This window comes from Silene latifolia, chromosome X (genome assembly GCF_048544455.1).
Source record: "Silene latifolia isolate original U9 population chromosome X, ASM4854445v1, whole genome shotgun sequence".
Lineage (NCBI taxonomy): Eukaryota > Viridiplantae > Streptophyta > Magnoliopsida > Caryophyllales > Caryophyllaceae > Silene > Silene latifolia.
Genome location: NC_133537.1, coordinates 169540421 through 169555907, shown reverse-complemented (window position 1 = coordinate 169555907; position 15487 = coordinate 169540421). Strand labels below are relative to the sequence as shown.

Genomic DNA, 15487 nt, shown 5'->3' with positions numbered 1-15487 from the left:
GGTAAATCTTATGGTTAGTTTTGAAAATAATTTTATAACTGAAGTTGGTAAATTTATAATAATGGTTAGTTTTGAAAATAATTTTATAAAATGGCTAATTTGGTAAATAGTTTTGTCAGAATGGTTAGTTTGACAAAAGACCCAAATAAATTTTAGCCATGTTTATGACCTGAATCATCTGTGTATTGTCTATTAAAACTAGCTACTTTATCAGATTAAGATGTGCTTGATTTTACTTCTATTCTAGTTGTCAGTCTCTTTCTGTTGCAGCTTCTCTAAGTTTGTCTATCTTCATGCTCCAAAAGAGCCGTTCTATCAGTTTTTAAAGCAAGTGCCCATATCCCATATATAGTGTCAAATTAAATATATTTGTAATATTAGTTGCTTTTTTCTATTATATAAAACAATATGGATCGTACGTGGATGATGGATGGGAAAAGAGGTGATCCTAAATATGATGCCGGTTTAGCTGAATTTTATGAATTCGTTAGAAAGAATGTGAAAGACAAGTCTAATATGCCATGCCCTTGTGAAATGTGTCTGAATATCAAATATATGAGCTTCTCGAATGTTAAAATCCATTTAGAAAAACATAAATTTAATTCAAAGTATAAACTTTGGAGGTTTCATGGGGAGTCTAGAGTGGTACAGAGAATGGAGGAAAATATGGGAGAGACTCAGATTGAGGGGGGAAGTCTTCCTATAGAAAAAGGTATCGACTCACTGAAAGATTCGGACTGGGATATGAATTCTTGTGATATGAATTCTGTGACCGCTAACGAGTTTGATGATGATGAATTAGAGAAAATATTACGAGATCGGTTAATTGAGGACGGTCTTGAAGAAGATAACCCTTACGTAGATCATGATCCCGCTGATATAGATGACATTCTAGGTGAAGATGAAGAACCCGATGTTACTAATTTAGATGACATCACAACCATTGTATTAGAGAAGCTAAAAGACGCTGAAATGCCTTTGTATAAGAGTTGTAAGAATTATACAAAATTGCCAGCCGTTGTTAAGCTATATAATTTGAAAGCAACTAATGGGTGGAGTGATAAAAGTTTTACCCAGCTCCTCGAATTATTGAAGGACATGCTTCCAGAAGATAATGTTCTTCCTAATCGTACATATGCAGCCAAGAAGATACTTAGAGGAATTGGTATGAAATATGTGAAGATTCATGCATGTCCTAATGATTGTATATTATATCGCAAGGAATATGAGAGTTTCACTCATTGTCCAGTTTGTAATGAATGGCGATATAAAAAGAAGGAGGGGATCCCATCAAAAGTTTTGTGGTATTTTCCGATAATACCCAGGTTGCGACGACTCTTTGCGAATAAGGAAGATGCAAAGTTGTTGACATGGCATAAAAATGCAAAAGTTAATGATGGCAAGTTGAGACACCCGGCTGATGGTTTAGAGTGGAAACACATTGATGCCAAGTATCCCGAATTCAGGAAAGAACCCAGAAATCTTCGACTTGCACTCTCTACTGACGGGATGAATCCTTTTGGGAATTTAAGTAGTCAACATAGCACTTGGCCTGTGCTTTTAGCTATTTAAAATTTACCTCCATATGTGTGCATGAAAAGGAAGTATTTGATGCTGTCCTTATTGATTTCTGGTCCCAAATAACCGGGTAATGATATAGATGTTTACTTGGCGCCCCTTCTTGACGATTTGAGAACACTATGGGATGAAGGAATAGAAGTCTTTGATGCGTACCAAAATAGATTTTTCAATTTGAAAGCAATGTTATTATGCACTATATCTGATTTTCCTGCATACGGTAATCTTTGTGGACATACTGTGCATGGGAAAGAGGCGTGCCCCTTGTGTGCAGAAGATGTTGACTCTTCTTATTTGAGGTTTTCTCGAAAGTAAGCTTTCTTAGGATACCGTAAATTTTTGGAGGAAGATCATTCATATCGCAAGCAACAAAAAGCTTTCAATGGAAAACCTGATCATCGTCCATGTCCTAAGATATTAAGCGGTCATGATGTATATCAAAAGGTGAAAGATATTAAAATTACATATGGGAAAAAAGGGTTCTAAATTAGCATCTCGTGGATACAAAAAGATCTCTCCTCTTTTTAAGCGACTCCCATATTGGCGGGAACTCTCCATAAGACATTGTTTGGATGTTATGCATATAGAAAAGAATGTTTGTGACAATATTATCAACACTCTTTTGAATGTCCCAAATAAGTCAAAAGACAACGTGGCAGCTAGGAAGGATATGGTGGATATGAAAATTCGACCCGAGTTGGCCCCGCAAGAGAAGGGAGGACGGAGTTATTTGCCTCCTGCTGCCCATGCACTCTCAAAAAAGGAGGAAATAGAGTTTTGTGAATGTTTGCATGGTGTTAAAGTGCCAGAGGGATATTCTTCGAATATTAGTAGCCTCGTATCAATGCGAGATCTCAAGCTTACTGGTTTAAAATCTCACGACTATCATACTTTGATGCAACAATTACTAGTCGTGGCCATACATAACATTTTACCTACAAAGGTTCGATATGCCATAACCAAGTTCTGTTTTTTCTTTAATGCCATATGTAACAAAGTTATTGATCCTGGAGAGTTAGAGGCTTTGCAAAATTTAGTTGTCACTTCTCTTTGTCAATTAGAAATGTACTTTCCTCCTTCATTTTTTACAATCACGGTTCATTTGACCGTACACTTGGTAAGAGAGATCAAGTATCTAGGACCTGTTTACCTAAGGTATGAATATCCTTTTGAAATATTGATGAAAGTATATAAGGATTATACGTCTAATAGATATCGTCCTGAAGGGTGCATTGTCGAGCGTGCCATCATCGATGAAGCACTTTCTTATTGTTATACACACTTATCAAATTCTGAGATACTTGGGATTCTTAAGAATCGACATAGTGAGTGGATGAAGGGCAAAGGTCTTAGGGGTCATGTTCGTCAAGATATGGCATTTGATAAGTGGCATGGAGCACACACATATGTCCTTAATAAGGAGGATGAGGTACAACCGTACATTGAGGAACACATGGTTTTCTTGAGGGAGAAGCATCGAAATAAAACCGAGATGTGGATCGGAAATGAGCACAACAAGACGTTTCGAGCTTGGTTCTAGGGTCGAGTGATAGAAGACTTGCAAAAATATCCTCATTATATTTCTTCTAGATTAAGAAGGCTTTGTTTCGGCCTAAATACATATGCATCTTCTTATAGTGGTTATGCCATTAATGGGTGCACCTTTTACACTTGTGAGCAAGATGACAAGAGTACGATGCAAAATAGTGGGGTAAGTGTAGAAGCTGAAGCCATGCACTTTTCTAGTTCAAAAGATAAGAATCCAATTTTAAGTAAGATGCATTATTACGGAGTTATTGAAGAGATTTGGGTGTTAGATTACACAGATTTCGATATCCCTGTTTTTTGGTGCAAATGGTGTCAAACTAATACCGGTGTCTGTAAGGATGAATTAGGATTCACTTTGGTGAATCTTGATAAAAGTGGACATAAGGAAGATCCTTTCATTTTAGCCACACAAGCCAAACAAGTGTTTTATGTGACCGATCCAAAAGATAAAAATTGGTCAGTTGTTTTATCCGTAAGGAGTAGGCGGGATGTGGATAGTTTTGATGAAGATGTTGTATATGAGGGTTTTGATCGTAATGTATCAGGTTTAGATGATACGTTGTGGACATAGCCCACCTGCAAGCCCACTTCGATCTGTGGACGTACAACGGTCTTTTTGAAAGCCACGCTCGGCGGTGTAAAAATGCTTTCGACCGGATCGAAACGATTAGAGATGTTCGGAGTCGCAACCAAAAATTTGTGGGATGCCTGAAACCCGTTCGAAATCCACTTTATACCTCGGTCAAATCGAAGCACAAAGCAGCGTTTGACATAGGTACTAAAGATACGGAAATCGTCCCTCTTTAGCATCCTATCTCTAGAATGACTCTCGTACGCCCTGGATAAGGTCGTCCACTATCCAAAGTTTCTGACTAAGAGGTGAAGGTATGTATTGGGAAGCCCTTTAATCAGACACCCAATCCCGCCCGCGTTTAGCTCTACTGATCGATCTTGGTTGGTTGAATGCAAAAGTTGATAAAACGGTTTAAATGCATGAATGCACATCCAATGATTTAAACCTAACATGTGAGAGCTTTCTAAGTCGGTTGATTTAATCCAAGTATCAAGTATAAGATGTCGAGTTGGATTAATGGTTGATTTGCATGCAAGACGGAAATTAAACATCCATTTACCGTGTTAGGTTTAGGGTGCATAACATGATCCATTTGTCTTAGTAAGGCATTTTGCAAGTGTGGTTTTGAATAGTCATCTGACCCGTCCTATATCCGAGTTAACCGGAGTCGGGATCGTCTTAGACTAAAGCTGGAAGGGAATAGGCCCTATACCTGACGGCCATATGAGGAGCGAGCCAGCAGGCGACACAAGGGGCCTCCCTCTGGTTTTGAAAATGAGAAATGGGGAGCCTGTTTAGGCGCGGGTTAGCCCACGGTTTATGTGCCGTGTTCTGACCTTTTAGAAAACGTTATAAAACGTGTTAAAAATGGGTATTTGAACCCGGTTTGATTTGAAAGGGTCGTTTAGACCGCATTTGTTGATTTGAAGAACTCGACTCGAATAATCATCATTATTTTGATAATATTCGGCGTCGGGTTCGATTTGACAAACTTGACATGAATTGTTTTGAAAATGATTATGGACTAATTGTTTTAAGTCCATTTGAATGTAATTACTCGATACTCATCATCGTACCCGGGTTAAAATCCGGCATGGTATGTAGAACCAAGGATGACTTTGTGTTGGTGACTAATATGTTTGTTTGAAAATGTAAAGAAATGAAATAAAAGGCTTTAAAATACCTTTTAAATGTCATTAACCAAATATTATCACCGAAACACGGATTTAACCGTCATGGTATGATGAACCAAGGGTGAAAAATGCTTTATGGTCAAAAAAAGTGAAATAAAATAACAATGGTTCAAAAATACTTGAAATGGTGAAAACCGATTACAAATATGAAAAATGGATTAAGGGAAATGACGAGAACAAACACGGTTGATCTCTGGTCTGAATACCCCATTTAGGCGCGGGCTAGTTGGCGACCTAACGGGCTTCTGCCTCAGACCAAAAATCAGTTTTGGCTCGTTTATTCCATGTTTTGGTTCATATTATGCATGTTTTAGCATGTTAGAGTCATGAAACAAATGAAAACATAATAAAGGAGGATTTTTACACCCTCATACTTACATGTTTGGTTATGGCGAGTGACCGACGTAAGTGTAACAACTCGTTTGATCGAAAAAAAACTCGGTTTAAAACCGTTTTGGTAAGTAAAAAGAGTGTTTTGAAAGTTTAGTGATGGTGTAGTGGTCGAAATGGTCGGTCAAGTGATTTAATGCACGATTACGGTACCAAAAAATGTGTAAGGCTCGTGTTTACGATCGGTAGGTCGTAAATACGCGTCGGATTGTGACTTTAGAAGTCGAGTCGAGAATTTTAAGGGAGAAAAGAGGGGGCGGACACTCGCGTAAGTCTCAAATGGGTGGAATTTGAGGGAATTTATTGGAGAATGAGTGGTTGTGTGAGTTTTGAGCGATGTGGCCACCTGGGCTGCTCAAAGAGGCGCGAGCCACGTCGCGGTTCTTCGAGTTGTGTTGTCACTTTCACAACAAACGCAATCATGATTTGTTGTATCCTAGGTTTTGTAGTCACATGTTTGGTACTTGACCAACATGAATCCGGGAAAACTTAAGGTAGAATGTTTGGAAAGTTTTGTTTTTGGTGGTTGACTCGGTTTGACTCGTTGTTGGAGTAGGGATTTGAATTTTTGAGTCGGTTTTTGGTCCGGTGTCGGTTTTGACTCTAGTTAGTGTCATTGCGACCCCGTCATCGTGCATTAAACACTCCAGGTATTTTTGAAATGTTTTGAAATATTTTATTTTCGAAATCGTTTTAAGTTTTTCGACGTAAAGTTATACACAAACTGTCGATCAAACGCCGCGATTCCAAAGAATGTTGTAGCCCGATAATCATCGGGTGTTTGTTGGAGTCTCAGCAGATACTGGGTATCTATAGAGCCCCCCCTTTGACTGAGGCTTGGACAGGGCGAAAGTCAAAGTGGAGCCCCCAGGTCAATCGAAGATTACAACCTGGAGACCGAAGCGACGTCGAGGCGGCTCGAAAGGATTCGAGTCAATTACCTGCCGTTGGGAAGGGTGACGCCAAGGCGACTCGAGGGTACGAGCCAATGACCTGTCGTCGGGAAAAGTTTAGAGTCTGTCGACTGTCCGTGCGGGTCGTTTAAAGTCCGTTAGACTACGTACAAAGGCTCGCCAGCCATAAGAAGGAGTCATACCTGAGGCATCTTCGGATATGTCTTCGCATGTTTGCGGACAAAGGCTCCCCAGCTGTGATAAGGAAATGTACCCGAGGCATCTTCGAGATCTGTCCTCGAAAGGTTGCGGACAAAGGCTCGCCAGCCACGATAAGGAAATGTACCCGAGGCATCTTCGGGATGTGTCCTTGATGTGGTTGCGGACAAAGGATCGCCAGCCAATGGTAAGGAAATGTACCCGAGGCATCTTCGGGATGTGTCCTTGATGTGGTTGCGGACAAAGGCTCGCCAGCCAATGGTATGGAAATGTACCCGAGGCATCTTCGGGATCTGTCCTTGAAAGGTTGTGGACAAAGGCTCGCCAGCCAACGGTAAGGAAATGTACCCGAGGCATCTTCGGGATGTGTCCCTGGACGGTTGCGGACAAAGGCTCGCCAGCCAAAGGTAAGGGAATTTGCCCGAGGCATCTTCAGGATGTGTCCTTGATGTGGTTGCGGACAAAGGCTCGCCAGCCAATGGTAAGAAAATGTACCCGAGGCATCTTCGGGATCTGTCCCTGGACGGTTGCGGACAAAGGCTCGCCAGCCAATGGTAAGGAAATGTACCCGAGGCATCTTCGGGATGTGTCCTTGATGCGGTTGCGGACAAAGGCTCGCCAGCCATGACACGGTCGGTTAATGGACCATGGGAATAACCGAGTCAAATGGGCTTGTTTTGAAAGTAGCGAACTCGTGATGCCGCTGGGGAAATAGTGAGTATGGATTTTCACTATCACTGTTTTGGAATGAGCGGGTCCCGCGAGGAAGCCCCCGGCTGGTATTTGGAGGAATGGTGGATTTGGAATCTTCACCATTCGCTATTCTTCTTTGAACTTGAAGTGGCGGTTTTGATCGCCGTTTGTTTTAATTTTGAAGGAAAATAGCAATTTTTAGTTTGCTATTGCGTTTGAAGTGACGGTTTATATGCCGCCGTTGACATTTGTAAGAAATAGCGAATTTGGAATCTTTGCTATTAATTGAAGTGACGGTTTATGTGCCGCCGTTGACATTTGATGAGAATAGTGAATTTGGAATCTTCACTATTAATTGAAGTGACGGTTTATATGCCGCCGTTGACGTTTGATGAGAATAGTGAATTTGGAATCTTCGCTATTGATTCAAGTGACGGTTTATATGCCGCCGTTGACGTATGTGGTGAAAATAGTGGAATTCAATTTCCAACTATTATCTTGAAAATGACGCTTTTAATTGCCGTCGCTTAAAATTTTGAGAAATAGCGGTTTTTGACTTTTCGTTATTATTTTTGAAATTTTGAAGGAAAATGGTGAATTTTGATTTCACCATTATTTTTGAATTTGGCGGTTTTGATCGCCGTTTGCTTGAAAATTTTTGAAAACAGCGAATTTAAATTTTCACTATTTGTTTTTGTTTTTGAGAAAATGTCGACCTTTAATATCGTCGAATGAAAACTTGAATTTTATCACGGGAAATTGGGCTAAAGCCCAAAATCCGCTGAAAGAGCAAAGGGGAGGCCTGGTTTAGGCGCGAGCCACCTGGCGAACCAAAGGGGCCTCCCTATTTTTCTGTAATAGATGCGAGGTTGGTCCGCATATCAACCTCACTTCATCTCTTCCTTTCGACACAAAAACCCGCAAAAATCGCCATTGAAGGACCTTTGCTAGCTTCCACTCGTGCCATCATCAACAATGTCATCTCAAGGTATGTATTTCCTCTTGATTCCATTTAAAATTGTTGATCCTTAGCTTGATTGAATTAGGGCGAATTTTACTCTAGAAAATCGAACTGGGCGTTTTTAATTGAGCCCATTTCGAGTGAAATTGATGTTTGCATTAGGTTAGAAACCTGTTTAGGAGTATAGGGGTGCTGTTAGTTTGCATTTTAGTCCCCGTTCCCGCTCCCTATGCTCGAAAAACGTGAGTGAGGCGAGAAACCGTCTCATTTCACAATGCCAAGTTTATTTGCTTGGGTAGTGGGTCCCACTAGGTTGCATTGTAGTTGGGAAAACCCGTATTTGCCATTTATGGACCTTCAATGGATATTTGTGGGCAAAATTGGATTTTTGCCTTTTGTGACGGTCTTACGTCTGACAAAATAAGCGCCTGTTTGGGCTTGAATTGAGTCAGTTTGTCTTGAAGTGGACCATATTGGTAATTTAGGTCACCTTGAAGCGTGATAAAATCACGTTTGCCTTTTTGCGGTCGTTTTGAAATTTTAACCGGTTTGGGCTCAAATTAGCGTATGAATTGCCTTTTTGAGCCTTAGAAAAATACCCCATTGCGTCGGGACTGTATTTTGGTTTGTAGGCGGACCCTGTAGGGGTCTTGAAGTGCCGTTTTTTGGTTTTGACTCGTCTTTTGCTTGAAAAGAGGGGCGAGTCGTTTTTTGTGTTTGTATTTTGTGAATTTTGTTTGGTTGGATTTGGGGCGGGATTGCCCTTGTTTTGTATTGCAGGTTGTTGTTGTTTGGATTTATCCATTTCATGCCGTCGTAATGCCGAAATTTCGGCTGACGTTTTTTGTTTGTTCTTTTTACCATAGGGTATCGGTTGGGACCTATGGGGTCCGTTGTTGAGGTTTTGGAGGAGGAGGACGATCCTGGAACGGAAGAGACGACCGAAGAGGCTGCCGGATTTGAGGCGGTGGTGGAGGATGCCTCCGTAGAGGAGGAGAGGCGGCTGACGTGGCCGGTTTGTCCTTTTCGTTGTGGCTCATAGACAGGGTGGCTGATGAGTGGGGTTCAGTACCAGGGTGGTGCATCGCATCACGGTTCTTGGCCTCCTCATCATCCGAAGTCTGCAAGACACTGTCTTCATTTTTGTCGTGGAGCAGGAACGGGGTATTACCATAATGGTAATCACCTCTGCTTCCGTTGTTGCTCCTTTGTTCCCTATGTTGCTCCCTTTCTTTTCTGATCGGAAGGGTAGGGAGTGCTTAGTTCGGTAGTGATGTGACCATTATTTGAGCACATTTAGTCCCCTAATTGAGCCTATTTTGCATACTTTCATAACGTTCCATAGCCATTTTATCCGTCAAATGCTTTCTATTTCGCTTTCCTAGTGCATTTCGTATGTTTTGTAGGAAAGAAGATAATAAGGCGGAAATTCCCGTCTTTCGTGCATGTTTGGAAGCTATTTGACGATGTTTGATGGACTAAGAATAAAGAGGAAGCAAGAACTAAAGACCAATCCTACGAGAATAAAAAGGAAGTGAAGGAAAAGATTCTGAAGCAGAACCCGAGCGGGTATGCAGGCAAGACGCCCGTCCAGAACGACAACCCGAGCATCCAAGCAACAAAGACGCTCGGATTCCTCCAAAGAATCCGAGCGGATTCACATAAAGACGCCCGTGCACCCCCTCTACAATCCGAGCGTCTTCCCTTCCTGGACGGACGGACCGCGACATCTTCGGCCGAGATGCTCATCCTTCCAAAAAGACTAGCGTTTCCCTGCTTAAAACTCAAAAATGTAATTACTAATTTAGCCTTAGTTAACCTAATGAAGTTCTACTATATATACCCCACTTGTAAATAATCATGAAAAGGAGTTTTGAGATTAGGCTAAGCCTCCACATTAGAAATTCCTCTTAGATTCAATTAGGAGTAGATTAGAATTGATTGCTCCTTGATCTTTCCACAAATCTCACATTAATTATTGTTCAAGTTTGTTACTTTTGGGTAATTGAAGATTATTGGGTTATTATAGAAGGATTGACAACCCTTCATCAATCAATCAAGTTTCTTCTATTATTTTTTGCTTTATTATTTGGATCATCTCAAGCTTGGTATAATTCCTTTACTCTTTAATCTTTATTGTTCTCTTCTTCATTCTATTATCATGTTTATACTTGTTGTGATGATTGACACCATTAATGACATGTTTCCCATGATAATGAGTGAGTAGTCTTTTAGCTAGGATTAGTGGGTAATTAGGGGAAACCAACATGGGATTGATTCATGCTTAAATCAATATGTTCACATGATTAAATTGCTTGCTTGTTGTGATGTCAACTTTATGCACATGTTATGTTTGATGAAATGCTAAGCCTATGAATCCTTGCATTTACAACCATCTCTTATCTATTCAACTTGACTTGTAAGATATAAACCAACTCGACTCTTGTTAGACCATGCATAGAAGTTGATTAGGAGGAAAGTAGGTCGACTTGTAGGTGTTGTACAATCTAATCGATTCGGCTCCGGGACCCAATTCTTCCTAAGAACCGTAAGATATAAACCAACTCGGTTCCTCCACAACACTAATTGCTTGCTTATAATTGTAAACATGTTTGTATGGTCAAACACCATGAATCCCCTATGACCCCATGATATCCTAGCACTTTTAATCATTTGCTTACATCCTTCCTTTTATTGCTTGTTTCACTATATTATTTGCATTAGTCTAGACACAACTACAACCCAAACAAATTGTGACGCTAGCATAAATCGAAATAGATAGACTTAGAACCCAAAGCACATCGTCCCATGGATCGACCTCGACTTACCGCTAACTAGTAGTTTGTTGAGTATTATAAATGTGTTTGATTGGATGTGACCCGACGACATCACGCCACGTCAAAATGGAGCCGTTGCCGGGGATGGTGCTATGTGATTACGTTCTTACTTGTTTGTCTATTTTGATTTTGCTTTCACCTTGAGGAACTTGTTCCTCAAGGATTGTTCTTACCGTTTTTGTGTAGTTTCCATGCTTTTAGTTGCTTCCTTGTCTTAGTTATGATGACTCAAGACTTTACATATGGAGTATGTGGCGGATCTTTTGAGTATGACTATGGGTATGGGGAGTTTGAGGAGCAAGTCAACACAAACCTACCTTACTATTTGTACAAGGAAAATCCTAACCACTACCCCAATTTCTCCCACCAACATCACCTCATGCAATATCCACAACAACCACCCACTCGATACCCACTTCATAATGACTTTCAATTGCTACAATACAATCACTTTCACACCCACCCACAACAAGAAGATGAACCCATTCAAAATATGATTCTCCAAATGATAGGAGATCAACAAAACTTCTTCAAACAAATGCTAGAGGAGAGCCAAAAGAGGGACAATGTTCTTCAAGGCATTGTTGCCCAAGGTGAGGAATTGGAGATTCAAATCACCCAATTGAAAGAATCCCAAGCAACCACTCCTCACCATTCTTTGGATATTGATCATGAATGTGAATTTGAAGTAGTAACTTTTGACATGGAGAATGAAAAATGGGAAGAGCCAATCTCCTTGAGCTCTTGTGAGTATGAAAGTGTTGTGTTTGATGAGGAAGATTTGAGGTTGAGTAAGCCAAATACTCTTAACCTTTGTGAGTACGAGGGTCTGTCGTTTTATGTGGCATGGAGACGTTGGAGGAAGAAATAATGAAGAAAAACGAAGCCCCCATTTATGATTCATATGAGGATAGCAACAATGATGATGAGCCTAACAGATGGACTCGTAATATCACCTTGCTTGAGGAGCCTATCCTTGAGACATTTGAGATACCCTATCATGAAGAAGAACTTCCTTCCCCCATTCCTCATAAAGACTACTTGACACCAATCATGGAGCCAATGATCGTTGAAGAGGATATGGTAGATCTTCTTCAAAAGACCAAAGCATCGTACAAAAGCTACTTGGTGAAAAAGCTCAAAGAGAAACTTGCTCGTGAAGCCACTTTTGGAAGTTTGGCCCCCACAATGACAATTCCAAAGGTACCATGTCATCAATGCCATGAGAATTCTCCTTCTACTATCGAAGGATTGACAAATTCAAATGCTATCATCATTACCGAAATTGAAGAAGAGGTTGGTGAGTGGAAGTCTACGGATGAAAATGAACCATACTTCATGCCTAGTGTTGAAAAAAATCATGGGCTTGTTTATTGGAAGCATTGGGAAAGCTCTAATGCCGAGGACAAAGCAAAAGAAAGAACATTTTACAAGCTTCCTTGGCCAAGTTTCATGTTCAAATGGAGCAACCCATACTTGTGTTTATTTGGAGCTTGTTCACAAGCTTTTGATCTCTTATTAAGAGCCTTGAGCTCTATGGACAAAAATTCTTACAATTTGAATTAGTTTGGTGGAGTCCTATCTCAAACCACCATTTGTAAGATATTTCTTGGATTACTTACTTTGTATAATATTGTACATTCTTGCATTTGTATTTGATTTCTTGCATGAGAGTAGTGAGAGAGAGAGTCTTCTTACATTTTTATTGAGCAAATTTCAGAAAAAGATAAGGAGGAATAACAAATCGGTGAAAGGATATGATTGTGCAAGGAAAAGAAGAAAAAAGAAGAAAAGCAGCCAAAGACGGCCGTCCCGAGGCCTGGACGCCCGTCCAGGGACCTCGTCACATAACTGGTTGGCACTGTCTCAGAATCCGAGCGGATTCAGCACAAGACGCCCATCCTCAAAGAAGACGCTCGTATTCTCCACGGGACGCCTGTCCTAAATGTCATCTGAAACAAAATTCTGAAACTGCCAGGAAATCCGAGCGGATTTTTGAAAAGACGCTCGTCTTCTTCCTGCTCCCAAAATTACTGAGGTCCTGTCTCAAAATCCGCGCGGATTTGAAGGAAGACGCTCGTCTTCTACTAGCGCAAGACGCCCGTCCCACATGAAAGACACTCGGATTGGGGTATTTTTCTCGAACAATCCGGCCGGGTCCCACCCTTATCCGCTTGGATTCCCCTCTTCTTCTATAAAATCACCCCTTTTCTCCCTCATTTCTTCACCTTATCTAACCCTAAAACACTCATCTTCATCCTCAAAAACACTCCCCTCACATCAAAAGCCAACAAAACCCCCATTTCCTCAACTTCAAGATGATGAACTTCAAGGGCAAGGCTAAGAAGTTGGTTGAATCCACCGGAAGAAAACACAAGGGATCATCCTCCTCAACTCCACGAGAGGTAGTCCCACCAAGGAACTTCTGTCCCATCAGAGGAGGAATTGAACAACTTGATTACTTCCAAGAGGTGCTTTTCGAATCCGATGCCCACCGCAAGAACTTTGTCAAATTGCTAGGTAAGCACTATGAACCCACTCAATTCATAGATACTAGGGTGTTGGAAGTCCTTGGGATAAGGTACCACACCGTGATGTTCTTTGATGGATTAGGGATTGGAAAACTTTTCCATGCCCATGAGGAGACGTACCTTAGTCTCACCCTGGAGTTTTTGAGTAGCCTTCGCATTGTAACGAATACTCGAACCAATGTGGGCATGGAGTTTAGGTTGTGTAACCTAGACCATAGTCTTACACTAGATCAATTTGCCCACATTTTCGGTCTTGAAGTGCCCACCAACTATACCGAAAAACCTGCTGATTTCGATGTGGACCTACTTTGGAGGGCTATTTCCGGGAGGAATTTTACCGGTTTAAAGCAATGATATACCTTCGCCATCCAACATCCGGTGATTCGAATCACCGAGCGCTTTGTGGCCGGTACCATCAATGGGAGGTACGAATAAGATAGGTGTACTCTCATTGATTTAACTTTTCTTGAGTCCTATTTGAATGTTCGGGGGACGAGGCGCTATAACTTCAACACACCCCTTGAGATACTTACTAGGTTTCATGATTTTGCTCAAGGGACCACCCAACTCAAGACCTTCGTAATGGGAGGTCTATTTACTATTTTGGCCAACTACCTTTGCCCCGGGTTCAACGCCCGTGGGATTTATGCTCCTCTTGAGGGGAGGACTTTGATTGATGAGCACACCGTCTTCACCCATCACCGGTGGTGTAACTACACTCAAGAAGGGAGTGTAGAATGGTACACAAAAGGATGCACCTCAAATATCCTTGAGGGTTGGAAGATACCGGGCACCGACCCAAGATTGAGCCCATATTCGCCTCCACCAAGCTACTTCCTTGATATCCAAATTCTCGACAATCCCCCTCAAGGGAAGAGCCACCCCGCCAACAACAAGTACCTCGTGGGGTACCGGCAAGGCCTACTCGCCCACCTTCCTATGTGCCTATCCCACCATACCCTACTCCATATACCCAATTTCAACCGGAAATCCCCAATACCCCGGGCATTAATGATTTGATGAAACCACAACATTTGTTCCCTAATCAAGGGGGCCAAGCTTGGAATCTCAGTGGTGGAGGGTACTCGGGCCAAGGAGGAGGGAATGATCAAGGAGAGTTTGACCAAGGAGGGTATTGGGGCCAAAAACAAGGGTATGACCAAGCCAGGAGTTCTCACCAGTATGGTTACCCCCAAGATGAGGAGGATGACGAGTGAAAGAGGCCTACCTCACCACCTCCATTTGTATGATACCCCTCTCTCCCTCTCTCTTTTGAATATACATTGAATTTAGTGTAGTTTTCGCATGCATTTGTATCATATGGCATTTGCATTAGCTAGTTCATTTAGTATAGTTTGCATTGTAATATATTTCACATGATTCATATAGTTAATTGCATATAGACTAGAATTCATGCATAGTTACTAATGGCAAAACCTATTCATTTCTACACTAGAAATAGTGTTTAAATCGGTTTGGGGAGGTTTGATCATAGGTGACAACAGTTTACTAGAAATCATGCACCATATAATGTAGTTTAGATTGCATTCATTTGTTATATATGTCATTTAGAGTTGCATTTAGTTAGAGCATGCATTCATTCATATCATATCATTGCATTTGTACTTTATTTAAAAAAAAAATTCAAAAATCCATAAACATGTATTTCTTTTATCATTCCTACTCCTTGATACCGTCGTTTTGTATCAAAATTAAATTTATAATTACAAACTAAAACTATAGCTAGTGATAGTAAGGGTCGAACCACAGAGAGACAAGGTTGATTTTGTTTGCTATTTTTCAGTCTATAGAAGTAACAATTAAAAGGGGGGTTTTGAAATTGGTTGATTCTAATGACTAATTGCTTAAATAAGAATTTAAAGATAAAAGGAAGATCGGGAAAATCGGTTCACCATGGCAATGGCCAGGGCAATAAGGTAGCAGAAATCCCATAATACGGTCTCAGGGGGTATAAGCAAGCCTTTCGATCTATGCTCAAATTAACCTTGCGGTCTTCTAATTCCTCGAAATTTCTCAAAGCTTTCGCTCAAAGGAAATTCCAATCTAATG

General features: G+C 41.0%; 1 protein-coding gene across 1 annotated transcript; it reads left to right on the top strand.

Annotated features, from left to right (window-relative positions):
- The first annotated feature begins 408 nt into the window (after window positions 1-408).
- LOC141618722 (uncharacterized) lies at window positions 409-1572 on the top strand. The gene has a single exon (XM_074435804.1). The coding sequence runs from the start codon at window positions 409-411 to the stop codon at window positions 1570-1572; it is 1164 nt and encodes a 387-aa protein (XP_074291905.1).
- The last annotated feature ends 13915 nt before the right edge of the window (window positions 1573-15487 follow it).